Source organism: Dicentrarchus labrax, unplaced genomic scaffold, assembly GCF_905237075.1.
Source record: "Dicentrarchus labrax unplaced genomic scaffold, dlabrax2021, whole genome shotgun sequence".
NCBI classification, from domain to species: Eukaryota; Metazoa; Chordata; class Actinopteri; family Moronidae; genus Dicentrarchus; species Dicentrarchus labrax.
In genome coordinates, this window is record NW_026136719.1 from 4,190,838 (window position 1) to 4,212,485 (window position 21,648).

At 39.1% G+C, this 21,648-nt stretch overlaps 1 protein-coding gene across 5 annotated transcripts in view; it reads left to right on the forward strand.

Annotated features, from left to right (window-relative positions):
- The window catches only part of LOC127351149 (multiple epidermal growth factor-like domains protein 10), a 147,153-nt gene that overhangs the window by 37,448 nt on the left and 88,057 nt on the right, over positions 1-21,648 (forward strand). For all 5 annotated transcript variants that reach the window (XM_051378417.1, XM_051378413.1, XM_051378414.1 and 2 more), the window contains exons 3-6: positions 1,468-1,601; positions 2,414-2,515; positions 5,750-5,850; positions 20,974-21,066. In XM_051378417.1, coding sequence (XP_051234377.1) covers positions 1,486-1,601; positions 2,414-2,515; positions 5,750-5,850; positions 20,974-21,066 — 412 coding nt within the window. In that variant the 5' untranslated portion in view covers positions 1,468-1,485. The remainder of the gene's footprint in view (positions 1-1,467; positions 1,602-2,413; positions 2,516-5,749; positions 5,851-20,973; positions 21,067-21,648) is intronic.

A 21,648-nucleotide genomic window follows, 5' to 3' on the forward strand; every position in this document is an offset into this window, starting at 1 on the left:
ATATATATAATAAAATATTGATGTTGAGTTTTCATTATTTATAATCACCTAAAATAAGAAACGTTGTGTTTTTAGTACCTTAGAATGAGCTGTTTTTATCTAAAGAGGGAGCGGGTCCTTTTCTATGTGTTGAACCATTTTTCACGACTTTCATGACAACCGTAGTTTCTACTACACACTTGGAATAAGGTGAAATGAGGGGGTTATTATCTGCAATTTCACCGCTAGATGTCACTAAATCCTACTCCAACAATGGCTGAATGCCGATATATTCATGCATGTTTGTGTGTGTTGCCCCCTGATCCCCCCCCCACAGTCACCATCCCAGGAGTTTCCGCTGGGAGATGAACGGCGAGCTCCATACATGCAACAATCTCTAATAACTTTAATAAAGAAAATAAACTTACCAAAGAAAAACACCTGTTTTACTCATTAAACAGAAAAAATACAACCGTTCACCTTCTGAATTAAAGTCTCCAAACTTAGACCTTGTTATGATCTTTAAACACAATTCATTAAAACTTGACAAAAACAAAATCAAACTCAACAAACCGTCTTTATTAGTGTTTACACAATCACCAACTCTGCTGTTTAACAATCAATAGTTATGAAAATATTTTGGCTCTACTCGCTGTCTCTGCGTCTGATGCCCCCGACCTCCCTCGCGTCTCTACCTGCTCAGTGCCTCTCCTTTCCTGGTCTGTCCCTGCTGTGTCTCCATCTTCCCTGGAGTCAGAGTCCTGGTTGGAGCCTCTGCGAATCACACTGTAACTGTATTCCCTGTCATCAAACGAGTCGACATAAACCCAGTTGTAAAAATACTCTGCCTCTACAGCTGCTTTTCCTCTTACTCATCTTCTGCTCAGTGTGTGTGCTACACTACTGAACAGCAGCTCTCATTCATCATGGGCAGGCAATTAAATTAGCAAAATAAAATGACAAACATCGGCAAAAAACGGGCCAAAAAACAACCAGCAATGGCCGATTATATTCGTCCAAATCGCCCAACCCTATCCTACACACACACACACACACACACACACACACACACACACACACATATCCTTTAAGAAGAACTATCTGTCAGGTAATTGTAACCCTGTTGAAAGTACAATATTTACCCCGGAAATGTGATGGAGTGAAGTAGCTCAAAACTCTATTTAAGTACAGCACTTGAATAAATGTAGTTTCTTTCCACCGCTGGCCGTCAGTACAATGAGGGTCAGCTGCAGTCATTTATAAAAAGGAAGAGAAGCACCGACGCACTGTTGAGTCATGTTGTTTTGAAGATTGCAAACAAATGTCTGCCTGTTTCTCCTCAAGCCTTGATGCCACTGTTTGTTCTTATTTAGCAGATTTTAGTTGGTTTAGAGATATTAGTCCTTGTATCTCTGATATATGCACATAAAACTGCAGCTTTTTAAAGGTGAAATCGTGTTCCTCACTGTGTCTCTCTGCTCTCCCAAGGACGGAGGATAGAGGACAATGGGGGCCGGTGGGGTTTCCCCCCAAGCCCTGCTGTGGCTCAACCTGTTCAGCTTGATCTCTCTGGCGTCGCCCCTCAACCCGGATGACCCCAACGTGTGCAGCCACTGGGAGAGGTCAGTTTTCCTTCAATTCAGCCGCTAATATTCAAAGTGAAATAACACCGCTCCAAACGCTGCAGTGAACTAATGGACTCCCCGCCACAAATCAAGACTGAGGGATTGCCAATAATCAAAAGCAGAAGGGAAAAGGTTTACTCCTGGGGACATACCGGGGCCGTAAATTCAGAGCGATGGTAATGTGACTGCTTGAGTGGTCCCACCACTCAGTGCTACGCTGGGTAAAAAGCACAATGTCATTTCTGATGAGAGCAACACAGAGTGCAGGTGCTCTGATCGATAATCTCTCAGCGTAATCAGTAGGAATTGTGGAAATGGATATTACCTCTGACGACTGTTACAGTTTTCACTTCTTGCTAAAGGTTAGACTCAGTTCAGTAACCTTTATTCCACACAAGAGAAGAAGAGAACCAGCTCTCATTGTCAGTGTGTATCGATACGGGCGGAAAAAATCAGCTACAACAACAGAAAGTATACAAATAAAATAAAAAGTTATGTCAGGATACTTTCAGGAAGTTTTCAGGAAAATAAAATAAAGTGTTTAAAATTTGTGAAAATCGATGGCTTTTAAACATTTGTCAGATTTAAAGAGTAGGACCATGAGGACACGCTGTCCTGGCTCTCTCCTGGGATCAATACTTGTTTTTAAGAGGAAACATCAGGAGAGGAAGAACTTCCCTCTGTTATCTTTTAGCTTTTAGAAATAGTGTGTCCTACTCCGCCTCAATGTCATTCTGAGATTTCAGATTGCACCAAAGCCTTGAGAGTATATTTATTTGAGTGTGTGGTTGTATCTTCTGTCCCTCCAGCTATGCAGTGACCGTGCAGGAGTCTTACGCTCATCCATTCGACCAGGTCTACTACACCCGCTGCACCGACATCCTCAACTGGTTCAAATGCACCAGACACAGGTATGGTAGACACAGTGTGCAGCTAATGATTATTTCCATGTGGAGTATCGTAACCGTTACCGTTACCCTTACGTTACACTGAGGAGGATCTAGTTTTAGAAATTGAATATAACATTAATAGGTATGTTTTTATTAGTTTTTATATAATCACCTGAATATAAGAATGGTTGTGTTTTGTGACCTTAGAATGAAACGTTTTTAACTACAGACGCCCTTCCATGGAGCATATTTGCTGAAACTTTCACTATATCCAGACAGTCGTTGATGAGACAGATAATCTGTGAAGAAATCAGGTTCCTCTGGCGCCTCCTACTGTTCCTAATGAGAGTTACAAGAATCCACCGGGCCCCAACGAAAGCAACCAAGATGGAACCAGAGAATTTTTTGAGTTTTATGGCGGAAATTAAAAGAAAAATCCAAACTGATGTTAGTTAATTTTCAGTTGATCGACTAATGAACAATAAAACACAATCGTCAAGTGTGTGTTTGTCGATCTCCAGACCTCTAATCATAATTTAAGGCTTTTTTCTAGCCTCCAAAACGGCAAATTATGAAGGCTTTGATGTTCCACTCCAGTGTCGTGTATATAACTATAATATATTATAAATGCTTTGGTTGGATTTCTAACCAGAATTGAGCCCGTTTGTCCTTTAGAAACAGACAAACCATCATACAAGCCACTGCGTTATGGAGAAACTCTTTAGGCTCCTGCTGCTACAATTAAACCACTGGACGTCGTTCATACTGTGCCATTCGATTCATTACTCAGGACAGCTATCACACTCACTACTGTGAGTTATTTGAAGAGGTCAGAGGTCATCAGGTCGTCAGCATACCTGTGTCACCATTTATATGAGTTAGCGAGATATTTAACATCCTTAAGCCCTATTCGCAGGGGACTAGTATTAACAGGGGGCCTTTAGTAATGTGTAATAACTGCAGAGGTCGTCTGAGATTTGAATCTGGTGTGAATCAGCATCTCTGTGATTTGCGGTGATATTTTACATTTTTTGCGAGGTATCAAACTGGTGTTTTAATGTAACTGACTCTGGAGCAGCAGGGGAAGAAATATGGTGCTGCACACATACAGGTTGTGGACGTATTATAAGATCTGTAAAGTCTCTGTCTCCACCTTTCACACTGTAAAACCAGATACGTTCATTTAAATCCAAACATCAAAACTTTAAGTCACACAAAATCAAATTTTTTCTTCCTGATGAAGCAGCTTTTACTGGTAATTTTAAGTGATACTAACTTTGTTCTGTAAGAGACAAAAACATTCCTGATTGATTACTTTTGACTAGGTGTTTTATTTTCACAGTACAAATAAAACTTACTTAAAATGACTAAAGCTACTTCAGAATGTTTCGAGTCTCCAAGTTAAATTAATTTATCTGCTGGTGAAATTTCACGATTTCTTGATACCAGTTTGATACCATGGTGAAAAAAACAAAACAATAACCTGTGTACTTCAACATATACCTTGCTTTTCCCGTCTCTTTTCCACACACACACACACACACACACACACACACACACACACACACCGGTGTTTCTCTCTCTCTATGTGTCTCTGCTGACTTTTTTTATCAGTACGTTTTATAAAGTCGCTCAAAAGAAAAACACAGCTCGTTGTTTGAGATCTCTGTGATTCAGTCTTATTAACAGTAGCGTGTGGGGACTCGTTGTTAATGACGCAAATGACGAAAACAAGGTCGTAACAAATGACATCTGATTTGCTTTAGCTTCTAAAATATCTCCTGTATCTGCACCAGCGAGCGTCTGTCTTTCTGTTTCAGTATCTGTGATTGTAACAGACTGTACAAGAGGTTCCCTGTCAGGTCTGGAAGAATTGAATCCCTGGTACCTACAGTACCTATTGTATGGAGAGAAATGAGTACCATCAGGGTGCGAACTACAGGGGAGCCAGGGAGAGCTCAGCTCCTCTTAATAAGACACGAGCTCCTGTGAAAATGTGAAATTTTTGGTCTCTAAAATACTGACAATATCAGCCCGTCCAAAAGACGTAAAATTTCGAGAAAATTGCGATCGTGTTGAGATGTTTTCAGGCATTTCTTTGTAATGAAATTACAGGAGAAAGTGAAATAATTCATTACAAATTGAAGGCAACTTGTTCCAGTAAGACAGGGATCAGTTGAATTTGCGTTAATTGTTGCGATCGCAACTTCCTATAGTGACTTCTATTTGCTATTTTGGCATGCATTTCTATTTTTGAATTACGTGTACACTTACTATTGATGTATGATCATCACTGATTTACTTTAAAGAGGATATTTCTATTGTAGCCATCACCACTGAACATGTGTCACAGCCCAATATCATTAACTTCAGATCAGAAAATATCCAAAAAATATCAGAAAATACCAGAAAATACGACAGTAGAAAAAGCGAACTCCATTGAAAGCCGATGGTATAGTTTACACTCTGAGTACTGTCACATTTTCAGAACGTTGGCATCAACTTGGTACCGAAGTATCTGTTCTTGTGACATCCCTACTCTGTTTGTACACCGTCTTCAGACTCAGAAGATAAAATAGTTGCACTGATTCTGAAAACCTGTGTAGTCGTACTTTTTACCGCACAGATTTATCAGGGATCAATAAGGGAATCGATAAAGAATCTGACAAGCAGAATCGATAATGGTATTGGTATTAATAAAACTACCCAAACCCAGGTAGTTCCACAGTCTGTCACACTCTGTACACGTCGTACTGTACAGCTCGGCGGTGGTCAGTCACTACTGTCGACTACCCAACACTAGCGAGCACTTCAGCTCCGTCTGATGTGGTCATTCTGATGAGCGACCGTCGGCGTATCGGCTTTAATGACCACATTAAGCTTTATAGCCACCAGTTTAGCTCCTCCAGCTAAGAGCTGAGTCATTGATCTTAAGCTGAAATGTCAGACAACATCAGCGTCCTTGAGCGAGTGGGAGAAACTCCCTTAAACGTTTAAGTGTCGCTCGTCTTTAAGAAGTGTAGTGATGTGAGAACATTTTTAGTATGTTTTTATAGGACATCGCTCTTAACGTAACATGTGAAATCTTGGTTGCTGGGCTATTTTAATGGACAGAAGGCCTGAAGGAAAATATAAAACATAATATAAAAAAGATGCATAAACGTTAAGTTCAAGTGAAAATGTGAACTTGTGTTATTTAATTTAACATAACCAATAGTAAAACTTCACTGGTGTGTGTGTGTGTCCCGTGTGCAGGATCAGCTACAAGACGGCGTACAGACGAGGCGTGAGGACCATGTACAGGCGACGCTCTCAGTGCTGCCCCGGCTTCTATGAAAGTGGAAACTTGTGTGTTCGTAAGTTATCAGTTTGGATATATTCAGGTGAACAGCTGTCGATGGTTACAGTAAAATAATGCACACACAGTTAAAAAGTCTCAGTGACTGTGGTATAATACTCTGTACACCCAAAGAACTGCAATATCTCATCTTATAGACATCCTGAAAAGGTAATAATCCAAATTTAATCAGCAGTATATAACAAATGTATCTCATAACCATTTTATTTTATATAATAGTCCTATAATAGTCTCCTGCTGGAAGGCACAGAGCTTTTCATAGCGCTGTGTAGGATACCAACAGCAGCAACAAAGATCTGTAAGTGCCTGATATAACAATCATATAAAGACCAAATAAATGACTTCATTCACATTCTGACTGAACAAAAATCTAACTTTCTTCATAAGAAGTTAACACACATTGCTCTTTTCTTACAGATGTGAAGCAAGGTTGCTCTTATAATGCTGCAGAATCACACTGTGTTTGATCAAATGGCAATAAAAGCACATCCAGCATTGTTGTTTCCTATCAGACGGCACTATCTGCAGAATACAGCTGGATTTGAAATATTCCCACCTCAGGGGAACGTGTGCTCTGCAGAACGTCCCTGCAACAAACAACATCATTTTCCTGTCATCTGCATTGTTATTTTCAAACTTTTTCCACTTGATACACACAAAGTATCCAGCCTTGTTAAAATTGCAGTGTGTCTTGCGGAGCAGTGATTCAATCTCAAGTCGTTATCTTTTTCACTTGCAGCAGACGGTTATCTATATCTGCTGTTAGAGCTGTCAAAGTGAGATCAATCTGGCTCTGTTGCAAAGTGGATCCATTTCAACTTAAAGTTTTGGCACACAGAGCTTTGAAATCAACGTCAACACAAAAAAAACCGGGAAAGCTGCGAGCACAATGCATCTGCTAATATGGAGTTAAATGTTGTCAGATAATTTCTTCAAACTGAAGATCTCTTGTGTGGATTTCTTGGGTCATTCATGCTTCATCGGGCATACGGCTCACTCTTCTGCTTTTCATTTTCAGAACAAAAAAACCTTTTAATATCTCTGAAAAAGGATATTTTTTTTCCCTGCTATCTTTCACATTCACCTTATCAACAGATGAGGTGAATGTGACTGCTGTTTAGCTTTATTCCCCGATGTGTGGGATGGATCCGTTTTTTGAAGACGTGGATAAAAACAGCAATATTTTAGTGAGAAGCTCTTTTTCCAGTCAAAGAAAAAACATCCCATCTAACAGAACATCAGACAATTAGACGGAGCAGATGAGACAACAGATGTTAACTCAGAGCTGATACGACACATACATACGATTCTTTATTTAAGTGCAAACGCAGCCTTCAGCTTCTCTTCGTAATTGTTCAAGAAACGCACACAGCACACACACACACCCTGCTTCTGCTTCTCTCACACATTTATCTCCTCACATCTGACAAACGTCTGTGCACACATCCCCCGACTGACTCATCCACTCACATCCCAATCCTGTGGCCCTGGGGCAAGGCGAGCAGGGCAAAAAACTCTCATGATCACGTGATTCGCATTTAAGCTGATTTCATTCAGTTGTGCAGATTCTTGTGTCTGAGGACTGCTAACCACATCTAAAAATGTACTGGCTAATTGTATCATACAGCATAAATCAAAATTTCCCAAATTGAATGCCGGCGGCCTCACACTGCCGCTGCCCTTCTCTGACACTTTGTTAGCTTTTAAGTTTTACTGAAAATGAACAGATTTCCGTCTAAAGTAGCCCAGAACGGACAAACCAACAACTGGCTGTATTTAAAAGGCTCATTCTGAGGTAACACAACAGCTCTCTGGACTGGAGTGAAACTACAGCTAATCATACAGCTGCCAATTTGTTATTATGACCTCTTCTGAAAGAAAAAATGCTTTTACTGGTTGGAAATGTTGTGGAAATGATTTAGTCTTTAAAGCAGAAGGAAAGAACCCCATCACAGTAAAACCTTCCAGCTGTAAAAATGAGTTAAAAAGACACAGTTTCCCTATTTTTGTTACAGGTTATATTCTGAGGTTGTTAATGTTTCTTTATCTCTTTATTTGGTGTTGAGGTGATTCAAAAGTAACAGGAAATAATCAAGTTACGTTACATTAATATTGTGGATTAGGTTACTGGCATTTTTTTAACAGATAATTAGTAATTGTATAGGATTGCATTTTCTAAAGTAACCTTCCCAACCCTGTTAACATTTCATATTATAATGAGCTCAGAATGGACTTCAGATGGCCATTCACTTCTAAAGTTATTCTATATTCAGATACCAACTATGCAGTGCCGTAAACTTTCACCTTTCCTTCTTTGTCTATGTATCATATACAGCCTGGCAGGTACCAATGAGGGAAAAAAACAATAATTTGTGTCTCAAATGACTTAATTTCTGCTCTTATAATAATTGGTGCACAAATTAACATTATTAACAGAATATAATGTTTATAGAAAGCGTAGAGAATATACTTAAACTTGTGTCCATTTTAGACAACATCCCTTAAAGCTGAGGGTCGAGACCCCCACTAGTGGTCGCCAAAGCTTCACGGGGGGGATCATGAGGCCTTCTTGATTTTAAGGAGTATATGAAAACTTAAAAAGTAAAGACAGAAGGTCTAAATCTCAGTATGCCATGCATTTCTGTAAAAAAAAAGTAAAATTGTTGTTTGAATTTTAAATGTTTAATTTTTTCAGTCAGGGAGAAGAAAACACTGAATTGGTAAAAAAGAAGCCTTAAGTCTGGATTATTGTTAAAAAATAAAATAAACATAATACACACAGAGAATTGTATAAAAGGTTTCCTAAAAATAATGCTCTGTTTACACAAACTTGGGTTATTTGTACAGTTTATCAGTTGTTCTGTACTGAATATAATATGAAATATCCAGAAAATATGGATGCACTTAGTCAGGGGTCGTCTGTTTACTCAAAAGAGAGTTAGAAAAGGGTCCCTTAAGGTAAAAGTGGTCCAAGAAAGGAAAAGAACTGGAGACAGGGTCATGGACGGCCAAGGCTCATTGATGCGTGTAGGGAGTGAAGGCTGGCCCGTGTGGTCTGATCCAACAGACGAGCTACTGTAGCTCAAACTGCTGAAACAGTTAATGCTGGATCTGATAGAAAGGGGTCAGAACACACAGTGCAGAGCAGTCTGCTGGTCTGGGACCAGTCAGGGAGTCCAGTGCTCATAATGTTAGTGCTGATTGGTGTATGTGCCACCATTTAAAGGTCCGAAAGTGAGCTTATTTTCTCTAAAACTAAGGTGTAGGGAACTCGTAAACATCGATGGATTCTCGATGCTCATACAGGGAAGAGCCGCTAAAACCACTGAATACAGCAGTTCCACCTTAACAATCACTGCTTCTCCCACGCTGTTGGACAGACAAAGGACGTCCCGGAGGGGCTGCGAGCCGAGCTGCTGCTAACGTTAGCTCAGCTTGTTTCTCTGATAACTTAAGATCCAGACGTCCGATGACTAAAATCCTTCATCCGGTTCAAATCTAGAGTTAAAAAGCACCAAGATCTAAACAGTGGATGGTAACAATGTGGCTTCAGACTGGATCAACAGTCAATGTATGACAGCTTCTGGCAGACAACCACAACGCTGACGCAGATATGTGTCTGTAAATATGTTACATATTTAAAAACCTTAAAAAGTCGAGAAACAATGTCAACGTTAGAGAGAGAGAGAGAGAGAGAGAGAGAGAGAGAGAGAGAGAGAGAGAGAGAGAGAGAGAGAGAGAATATCTCCCTGCCCTGTCTTTATCTGGTGCTGGTATACCTTCTTTGATCCAGCAAAAGAAATCAATTATCCACCCTAGATGGTAAACTCTATAGGGCAGCGTTTCTTTCTCTCACTGAGCGGAGGAAGTGAATGGGTTCGCCTGTGGGGTGGGGAGGGTAAAGAGGAGCGTATTGTGTGTCTTTATTCAACATCTGCTTGTAAACAACTTTATTAGATTGTCCCAGGGGACATAGACAAATACCCCTCGACTCCATTGTGCTGCCTACACACACACACACACACACACACACACACACACACACTTCCCGCTCCCGTTGGCTGAGTAGTTTGATCGCTGGAAGCTAATTCTTCAATGTTAACTACGAAGAGACGCCTGCCTGCTTCACTAACGCTAACGGCCTCGGACGGGTCTTTTGTTGTGCGATATGCGCAGCCGGAGCTAATTGAAAGGTTTCCCTCCCCCCCGACAGGGAGGAAGGGGGGAGGGAGGAGGAGCTGCTAATTTGATTGAAGGGCTTTCCTCTTTCTGTGTTTCCTGGCACTCTGTTTTATGTTTCCCGTTGTTCTGTAGATCTTAAATAAATATGTAATTATGTGCAGGGTGCAGCATGTTTACTCTTTTTCTTTTTAAATGTTGTTTCGTTGAAGGTCCGCGTCTCGCAGGCGTCAGAGACCCTTTGTTATTTTTTTATCTGTGCCCGAGGCCATTTTATTTCTTGTCTGTATAATTTCTCCCTCAGTTGTCTCCTTTTTCATCTCTGCCCTCTTTCTTTATCCTCTTCCTGGATCCTGAATGCCTTTGAACCCTGAGCAGGTTCCCCTCTCTGTCACCCACCTCCCCTCCTCTGTGACCTCTGACCCCTGTCACACCTCTACAGCAAAACAAAAGCATTAATTCTGTATCGCAGTTAATGCTGTTTCTCTCTTATTTTATAAAATATGTGTCAGTAATACAAAATAACATAGATGTAACAATGAAACAGACTGCCTCATATTCTCATATTCACTCACTTATTCTCCTCAGACAGTAAATGTAGAAGTTTAGCTGCTCAAAACATATAATATAACATAATATTTGACCCGTAAACCTACAATAATCTAATAATGAATGAACTGTCTTTGAACTCCACCCTCAAAAAATCATTTAAAAGTAAATCTAAATCTCAGCTGAGTAACTGTCACTGGTGGAGGAGGTTCAGATAACAATAAAGTTGCTTTTAAGTGTCGAGAAAGAAAATGAGTTTGAGAGCAGAAATTAAGTAATCTGCAAATTAGTTTGAATGCACTTTGTCACATCTGCTGTCAGAGTTCACGCAAGGCCGGGTTTCAGTATCAGAGCGGGATGTAAGAATAACATCTGTGCAACATTAATCAAGCTTTACTCTGCTGAAAGTTGATGAAAAGTTATTGAAGATGAACCACACCAAATGTCTGTATATTGAACATATTGAAACACTATCTGTAGCTCTAGCCTAAACTGCTGCTTTGGCTTTATGGACATTTATTCTCAATTATATTCATGATTTGTCTGAATTGAGACACTACATGCTCGTAAGCCCCGCCCCTTAAAAGCAGATGTTTGATGGTCCCATTTAGAGTAAAACAGACCATAAAGCAGGGTATGCTTTAGGGCGGGGCTACCTTGTGATTGACAGCTTATGGATCCAGATTCTGTTGTTGACTATTTCTCTCCTCAGATCTGTTCACAAACACATTTTACTGTTTATCTGGAATACCAGATCCTGTGTGAGCAGGAGAGCCGCCATTGTTTCCTGACAGGGACGAGTCGAAACTGAGCAGCCAATGAGAGCAGCTCAACTCTCAGTACCTCACCTCCGCTGGCTCAGAAAAAATTAAATGGTGACGGCCATAATGCCACTCGATACTCACAAACTGATGGGTGACATCCTGATAGCTTTTCACTTTGTAAGAACAAGAAGAAAAACATATTTTTGAGTGGAGGGGAACTTTAATATTACAGCTAAAAGTAAGGTGCTATTTGTATCCATACAAAGAGCGTCATCTTTTCATATCCAAGGAATGTATTTGTTCATTAATTTTCTTTATGTGATTTATTATAACTACTAATTAGTAGAAAAGTCGAAAGATTTCATCCAAAAACTCACTTTGTTGGGGCATCATGTTGTGTCCAGAATACCAGAGGGGAAAACTTGTTTCTGTTTTCAGAACAATTTAATTTTCCATCCCTGTTGCTGCGGGTTGTCCTGAGCGACCCCCCACGGCCTCCACAGAGCTCAGACTCTGGAGAGAGACGTCAGGTGTGCACTTACAGTCGATCTCACTGCTGTTCACTCTGGTGCCGCTCATACCCTCGCTTTCATTCTTCCTGCAGCGGCCAATCAAGAGATTCAAGGGCACTGAAGACTGCTTCAGCATGCAGAGACAATAGCTGGAATTAGGTAGCGATTATTTAATTTGATATCTATTAATCTTTTTCTACCCGTTGCTGATGTAATCCCCCTTATAGCTGTTTCTGCTCCGATCCACAGGATGAAAGGATTAGGCACCCGTTTAATGATTTATCAACTCTCCTTCAGGATTACGAGAGCATGTGTCGTTGGCTTTCTTATTAAAATCCGGTCCAGTGTTTGAGAGACACTTTCTCTCTCTTTCCAAAAAAATATGCTGGATGGCACAAAGCAGAGCGCTCAATGCAGCTCTCAATCCTGGTGGCTTCTATCTCATAAGTTCAGGCTGTTTTGATTGCAGGAGTGACCCTGTCTGTCCCGCCTCATTTCACTGCTTTTATGTTTGCAGTGCACCCACACAGTGACCAATGATGATCCTGTAGGATAGTGGTTCCCGACCTGGGGGTCTGGACCCCAACTAGGGGTCACCAAAGCTTCACAGCGGGTTCGCAAGGCCTTCTTGATTTTAAAGCATGCAAGAAAACTGTTTAAAAACTATACACAAGAAGACTGATACCTCACATCTGGTTCACTTCTGTAAAGAATAGTAAATGTAAAGTAACATCTGCAGCTTGGTAGACCTAAAGGGTCAGAAGAGAAATATAATTATTATTAACAAGAAATGAAAGATGAAAAAATACAATTCTGTTATTTTTTTATAACATTTCTTTGATTTTTTTGTGCGAAATACTACAGCCAAATATTCTTAAATATAATTCTTGTATTGAGCCAAAGCAGTAATCCAATTTTGCTTGGCTAGGATTCTTAAAAGGAGCACAAAAATCTGCCACTGAAAGACTGAAGTGAGCCTTAAAACATTGAAGCAAATTGTGCTCATTACAAACAATAAAAACTCAGTTATTTAGGATTCTCAAAGTTAAGTTTTTGGTCACTGTATTGAGCTGAATGTAAGAATTTGTACCTTTAGTCTAAGATTAATAGTTAGCACAAAAGGGACACAGTTTCTTCAAACAGCACAATAAAAATAAGTTATTCGCTGCTTCATGTCCAACACTGGGACGAGACAACTTTCTTTTAAACTGAGAAGTTGTGCAAGTGGTCTTACTCTTAAAATAAGGACAATAATTGTGTTCCTCTACTGGGATATTATGCAAAACCATTGTTGTTACTGGTTAAATCGAGCTCAGTATGAGACAAAAAGATAAGACCCATTTCCCAGAAACAAGACTTTTTTTTTTACTTTCTTGAGATTCCTTTTTTACAGTGAACCTCTTCAGGTTTCTAAAAATTATTGTTATAAATGTACGAATCTGAAATCACTCCGTAGTGAAACTGTGATTACTCATTGACATGCAATATGTGACAAAGTTGACATTGCTTCACTTTAAGGGGAACAACATGTTGTGAACCGCCACTAGAAACCGTGACATACATGAAAATGGGGAAAGTGAATGGACGGGGACTCTGAAGGGCAATTTTATGTGGATGTCCAATCAGTGTTGATGTTAATGTCGTCAGCTGAATCAATAAATTCCTCAGTGTGTGTTTTATTGACCGTGAAAAAGCTGCTAAATCTGCTCTTCTTCCAGCACCAGCGCTGTCATCTGACACATACAGTGACGTAGTTGATGTCGAGGAAGAACAACAGGCGGATTCAGCTCAGAGGTGTGATATCAGTGTGATACAGGCAAACTGCACAAATTCATTTGCTTGGCAACACTGTGAAACTCTGATTAGTACCCAGCAGCTTACCCTGCTCCGTGTGTGTGGGCGTCACGCAATGCATCCTGGTACATGTAGGCACTGCCAGCACGAGCAGGAATTTAATGCTTCAGTTGACTACATTTACATACCAACACTTGATTGGACGTCCAAAGAGGTAAAAGTCCAGTAGTTGAGAACTCAATACTAATACAAAAATAAGAACGCAAGATGGATGAAGAAAAGCTAAAATACAATTCACCAAATGTAGTAGTTACATTTTAAATAGTTTGTCCCTACAATAATAATAATTATATGTCCCCACAGTGCTACATGACAGAGGAGGATATTGTTGTAACCATTCCCCTCAAATAACCTTCCATTCATATTTAATCTGACCTCAACCACAGAGATGGCAGCTCATAAGCAACCTGTTTTTATCATTTATAAGCGCTAACTCTTTGATATGTTAAATATTGAACAGTAATTCTGATTTGACAATGCTTGGTTTAATCCTTTAGTATCTTTTAATTAACATTGTTCTGTCTTCATAAAGTACAAACTAACACTCATCTCTCTAAAACACATTTGTCACAGGTGAACCAGTCCTGTTCTCGCTGTCTGCTCTATATTTCTGAGCAAACGTAAAGCTTTCAGCATCACAGGCAGCAGCTCTACCTCCGTCTCCCCTCCAGTAGTATAAATCTTTACCCAGCGAGCAGAGCCAAGAACATGTGGCTGCGAGGATTCCTGCCCTAATGCAAGAAAAAAGCTGTAAAATGTTAACACGCTGCCACTATAAATTTAGAGAGGACGACCCCTCTGTGGCTAAAGTACCATAAAACCGAGCGTTGCTGAGGCCATTCTAACTCCTGCATCCACTGTACCCACTTTTCCTCCCCGACCGCGTACTTCCGTGCAACTTTCAAAACTCAGCAATTCACTTTTTGTGCACTGTGCTGATTTTAGATAACACCTCATAGCCTGAAAACAGAGCTAGCTTTGGTAAAACTGTGCGTGATGCAGGATTAGTTATCAGCTTCCTTTGCATGCGTGCAGAAGGAGTCATTCTTTTTTCATTAATCTGATGTTCCCGTGCACATGTTTATGCGAGTCAAGTCGCCTGTTTCTGTTAGAGAGGAATCAGATACACAAACAGAGAAGCAGAGCAGAAGCACATCATATCTCTGTGATGGAGGAGCTAAAGTCTCCAAGCTGTCAGCCCGTCTTCTCCCAGCACAATCCCCACCTGATGTACAATGCAGTATTCATACTGCGATACACAAGTGATCCTCGCAGAAAGAGATGGAGGCGTTTGTTAGATAAGTTCACCTTTAACAAGTGGCACAGATGATAATAAAACTGTTTTTTGCTTTGATTTTTCATTCCAATAAGCAGTATGAGGCCTTATTGTGATGGTTTTTATATTTTTTTATCCTTTTGGAATTATTATTTTTGAGCTGTGGGGCTGCGTGTGTGTTGTATTTGTTTGCAGTGATTTGAAATATTACAGGGTTATTCTTTTGAAAAATACAAGAAAAAAAAAAGAAAACTAAAATTGGATGTTAGCACTGTCATCTCACAGCAAAAAGGTCCAAATCCCAGCCTGGTTCTTTCTATGTGAAGTTTTATTCGTCCCTTTTAAACTGCCTTTTCCTCCAGATGCTCAGAATTCTTTGTACAGAGAGAAAATAAATGTTTCCACCCACCTGTTTTTATGTCTTTACAGTTTGTGCATAAAAATAACCGGAGTGGAAACCAGAAATTATCAAAATCTTCACAGAAAAACATTCTGGTGCATTTGACTGAGGAGGAAAAGTTTGTGTATCAAAAAACTAAGTGCAATGGAAACTTATAGGAAGCACAAACCTGCAGCCTGATGGCAGCTGCATCACTTATTCTTGAAAGCTTCTCCTTTACCTTTGTGTGCGTCACTTTGGACAAAAACGCACTAACTTCCTTCAACTATTTGACTATTAGGGGTCAGCCCTGTCGGCGTGCACCTCATAGGCTACTCGCAGGCTACCAGGCGCCCTCTGGCACCACGTTGGAGACCCCTGCTATATGGATCCATTCAATGTGTGATCAGAGCACTTTATACGCAGTTACACTGTAAATCCAAAGGTAATACATGACATCAAATATAATTAATCTACACATAATACATTACATTAGACAGTATAAAGAGTGTGAGGGTGGTTTCTCTGAGGAAAAGCTCTTCATGATGCAATGATATAATAAGTGGAAGTGGAAAAGTCAGGTTTATATTATTAAAAGTCATTCTGATTCTGACATTGGGTTTAAAGTGTTACGTTTTACTCTTTGAAGTCGGTGGAGTCTCTACTTTTTCTCCGTTCCTCCTCTTCCTCACACCGACCAGCGACCTCTGGCCTCTGAGCTAATCGCTGAACAAGATAATGACGCAGCGGCCCCGTGAAAACACTGCATCGTTTGTTACGCCGTGATAGAGTCGTTTGTTTTGAACCTTCAGATAGTGCGTGACAGCTCTCAACTGTAAGGTCGTGTCATGATGAAATATTGCAGCAGTTGGAAAGGCTTAAGATGAAAATGAAGATGTCAGTGCTGCCTTTATCTGGTTGCTGTACGAGGTAGATAATATGCCTCACACACCATCAGGAGACCGGCTCTAGCATCTTACCATATGTAAGTAAAGTTGATTTTGTAAGGTCGGTGAAATCATAAATATTAACAGCCACTCAGAATTTGTACTGCAGATAGATTAATCTGTGCCTCATTGATATATTCATTCGTCAGACAGTTGAAACAATGACACAGCACAGCCGCAATGACCACACTGACTCTCTAAGGTTAAAAAAATGAAAAATGGGCACTCATTCAGTGCACAGGGTTACGGCCTGTTTTCCATTATGTTTGTGGCCTTTTTGCAAATCTGTCATCTGAAAAACTTGTGAAATAGCGTGAGATATATTATATATATATATTCTGTTCACACATGGTCGTAGCTTTCAGAATTGGGAACATATATAAACATTCAAATAAATCTTACAAATAAAGCTTTTGTGCTTCTCCATAATAATGGTAAACCTGTGTACTATTAATGCTCTAACAGGGGGGCACGGGGCTTATAGCAGGGGAGCACTAAATTACCAACGTCATACCTGCCGACGCTCCTGGTTTTCCCGGGTTTCTCCCATATTTCAAGGCCATCTCCTGGCTCCCTCCCATTGTGTTGTTTCTCCTGGGAAACTCCTGCAGTTTGCCCGACCCTAGAACTTTATTACAAATAATCACCATACCACTGAAATGAATGCACAAAAATATGGCATCCAAGGTGTTTATATGTTTGGATGTGGACAGATACACATCCAGAAGATTTTGACAGATTTTATTTTTATTTTTATATGATATGTTATACAGATCTGGATACATTTGCATAAACTTGGATACCATTGGATCTTTCCGGATACAGGTCCTTTTTGTCCGTGATCATTTCTTTGATCATTATGTTTTCCTTATGTACTATTCTGAGGTTTATCAGTGAAGTGTATGAACTACTGTAGTTAACAGTGACAAACCGAGGCTCGTCTCCTCTATGAAACGTGATCTGTGTCATCCTGGAAATACCTCCTGTATTATAAATCTAAAAGTTGACAGGTATGAGCAACGTAGGCGTGCATAGTGAAAGTGAAACCATTTGGGGGTAAATTTTAAGATAAAAACACAAATAAAGTGCATTCTCATCACTTCCCAAATAATCTGCCTAAAAACAAAAGGACAAATCACTTAAGTGTAAATAAATGCAGCTACACACACGTTTTAAATTGACCGAAATGCACAGTAAAATAAACAGTTAAATCAGTTTTGTTTAAAGTCAATATTTTAGCTAACTTAAACTAGCCTACACCTGAATCTACACTGTATAAAAATATATATTTTTACGGTAAAAAATTTTTTTTACTGTAGAACTTTTTCTACTATCACGGTAAAAGGATATCATTATTGTTGATTTTACAGTTTGAGTTTTATTGCATATTTTGCCGTATATATATATATATATACACACGTTTTTACCATCAAAAGAAACAGTTTTGCCACATGAATGCAGTATAAAAAGTTTTTGCTATGAGTTATTACGGTGGTTTTCTTCTCTGTCCAATCTGTAAGGGTTAGGGTAAAATAATAATAATAGGGTAAAAAGGAATTATATTTCATTGTGGCTCTGACTCTCGGAGAGTGAACATCTCCACAGAAGCAGCTGCAAGCCATTTCTTTTGCTTTTCTTGTGCCCTTCGCCTGAAGATGACCTTTTCAGGTCGAAACGTTGCGGTTTTGGCACCTTTTTGACTTTATTTGAAAACATTTAAGTAAATTTTATTTTATTCTTATTTCTATTTACTGTCTGAAGTCTTCCAAACTTTGTGGGTTTTTAAGTATCGGACTTTCCAGTGTTCTTTGTTTGTTTTCTGTATATTTAAAAGTGAAGAAACACTTTTATATTGTTTAAAAACCTTTTATTTCTAAAAAGCTTCGAACTCCGGACTTCGAAGTTTTCGAACTTTTGGGGTCTTAGAGTTTCTGACTTTTTAGTTTAGTTTTGTTTGATTTTGTGTATTCTAAGTGATAGAAACACACACTTTAAGTTCATTTATTTTATCAAAACAATTTTATTATGAACTTATTATATTTGTTATTAGGGTTGGCCAGGTTCTGAGGGGGTGGGGACTTCTGGGGGAAAGACCGTGCACTTTCAGGCCCCGCTTTGGGGGTCAGGCATTTGACCGTGTCCTTAACCCTAACCCATAAAAAAATGACTTTATTGCATATAAATTCCTTTAAAATTCCATATAAATAAATGTTTTGTCATCATATATGACAGCGTTTTACTGTTACAGAAACTGTATTTAACCTGTTTAGAGTTTACAGTCTTTTACGGTCACAGTTTGACTGTTTTTCCTGCTCAACTTGTAGAACAAATACTTTAATAAAGATTCTCAATATAATTCTTATTTTTTTACTAATAACATATAGCGGAGATGCAAGGACTCCTCAGGTGGCATGCTGCCCTGACAACCTCTACCAATCAGTTAGGGCGGAAACTTCTTACTGTGAGCGCACGATAATAAGTGAAAATGAACACGTAATCTTCTCTCACGCTCAGCTTAAACAATAAAAGCCAGGTCGAAAATAATACTGCCCTTAGAATCGCAAATAACTGCACCAATTACAATCAGACACACAGTCAGACACAGACGGCCACACTGCACGCTGCCTCTGTGAAAACACTAAATATGAAAACTGCATTTTAAAAAGTCCACACATACATTTTCTCCTACATGTTAAGTTAATGAGTGAGTTCAGTTGTTTTTTAGCCTTTTGTTGGATGTGAAAAACTGTCAAGCTTGTAACAGAATGCATTTACTCGAGTTTTATAGTAGGTGTGAAAACATAATGGACTAAATACGAGGTTGTTCGGGCCTGAAAAACGATTAATTTCTGCCCTGAGGTCAAACTAGAGGGGCAGGAGAAGTCGATTTTAGCCTCAAGCTGCTTAAACTTAATTTTTTCTCTTGAATACAAAGTATTAGTAGAACAAGTAGTTTCTGTACTTTTAATTGAAGATTGTTTTGATGAATATACACAAATAATTGCACATAGATTTATGCAGATAGTTTGTTATTAAAGTGTAACAACTCAATATCGTCTGTCTCATCCTGACATAATTAATGTCTGTAAAACTTAATGCAGATTAAAACAAAACTTTGCTTCTGGTGGCGAATCGCATCTCTGCCTCTCGTGGAGATCAACATTGGACCAACAGCAAATACGTGTGTGGTTCAAAGATTTTAGTTAACCGAAATAAAAACAGAAACTAGACTTTAGAGAACTATTCTGTACTTGATGAAATTAACTAAAATCGAAATATATATTAATATAAAATATATATAGATTTGTCAACAGTGAGCAGGTGTTGGTGCATATTGAGACTGGGATGTTTGTAAGTAATACCTATACTGATAAATCCCCCTCTATCATAATAAAAACAACTAATACTAAACCCACTCTGGAGTCTAACTGAAACTAAACTGAACTGTAAACAAAATAAGATTAAAACTATAATAACTCTGATGTGATTGACACATAAAACAGAGTCTGGCCTCCATGATTTCAGTGTACGGGACATCCTGCACTGCCCACATTTTGCCTCAGCAGGCGACTCACCTACATTCACATATGTGTGACTGTAGCATCAAATATGTGATAATATATGAAGTTAGTGGAGGCTGAACCTTTAACCCTTTTAAATCTGCAATAGAAACTTTTCAGTGCCTAAATTGGTATTTTTGCTTATTGTGACATAATTACTTGAAGTATCTTGAAATGATTCATATTCATATAATCTGTACAACCTATAAGTCAATAAACCATAATAATTGAAAAAAACATTTAAATTGAGTCATAAATATAAAAAAAGTACCTGTTTCTTCATCAAATTGAAACATAGTGATTCAAAAGATTTCTAAATGTACTAAATGTTCATTATCTTAGGTTTCTACACCGTGTTAAAGGTCCAGTATGTAACATTGAGAAGGATCTATTGGCAGAAATGGAAAATAAAATTCACAGGTATGTTTTTATATAATCAAGGACAAACCAAACTTGCTGTAAATAGGACCTTTTGCATTTTTTGCGAGTTTCATAGCTACCGTAGTTTCTCCTACACACTTCACAACCCGTTCTCATTCTCAGGTCGGCAAATACAGACGGAAAATTTTATTAAATAATAAAAAATCTATGTTTTATATTTGTTAAATGAAAAATTCATACTCTTCAATCATACAGAGAAATGTAAAGAAATTATACAATAAGGTGTTTATAGATTACAGATTATAAGCATCAAACATTGATGTTTAAAAAGCAAACTAGTCTTCTGAAGAAAATGTAATGAGCAGTTGTAGTTTTAAATAACAGACTGCAATTTTTATACATTGAATTATTTTGACTGCAGTCAAACATAAAAGCTGTATGTTGGTACTTTTCCACAATGAAAAAAAAAAGAGAGAAAAAATATAGAAAAGGTGAAGCTTTAACTTCTCGAATATGTACACAAATACACATCATGATTGCAGCTGGATGAACACACCTGCTCACCGTTTATGAACTCAACCTGTTTGATTTAAGCTCAGCTACTGTAAAGGTGTACTGAGCTCATCTCATCTGGGTAATTTAAGAATACAGCAACAGAGAGACCCAGGTGGATTTAATGAAGGCTTTGATATTAATCTTGGTGTCTTTCTTTCTCCTAAGCGCTGTGCACTGAAGAGTGTGCCCACGGACGCTGTGTCTCTCCTGATACCTGCCAGTGTGAGCCCGGCTGGGGAGGACTGGACTGCTCCAGTGGTGAGTACAAAACGTAGAAAACCCTGGAAAAGCTCATTTAAATGCTGACAAATCCAAATCTTTTTGTCTCTTTTACATGAAACCGTGCACATCCTCAAGTGACATTTCAGCTGCAGTGACCACAAGCTCTCTGACTCCACGCTGTCTTTCAGCGGGCTCTATTTTAAAGCTCTAGTGAACATGTGTCATATGAAACTAGATGACTTAACGCATCCATTGGTACCAACCATGTCATGCTACAGAGCATATGAGCGGAGCGGAAGGATTTTGTGTTGAGCGAGGATCGGCTATGTTTTTAAAAGGTGGAGTGGAGCCTTATCTCTCGCTCCAATTTCGCTCCGGTTGCTCATGCCCCACCCAGAATGCATCTTTGCACCTGCGCGCACACCCACACTATTTTCTTTCAAAACTATAGAGTTTATTGTGTACTTCAGAAAAGAAACTGAGAAGTCGTACAAGTGTACTATTCCCGTAAAAGTAACAGATGGGGATAATGTGGAACAAGAAAAAGAGTGCGGCGACATTGTTGCAGTCGGTAAAGAGTCGTTTTGGAATCTAAAAAGACACATTTCTCGGAAACAC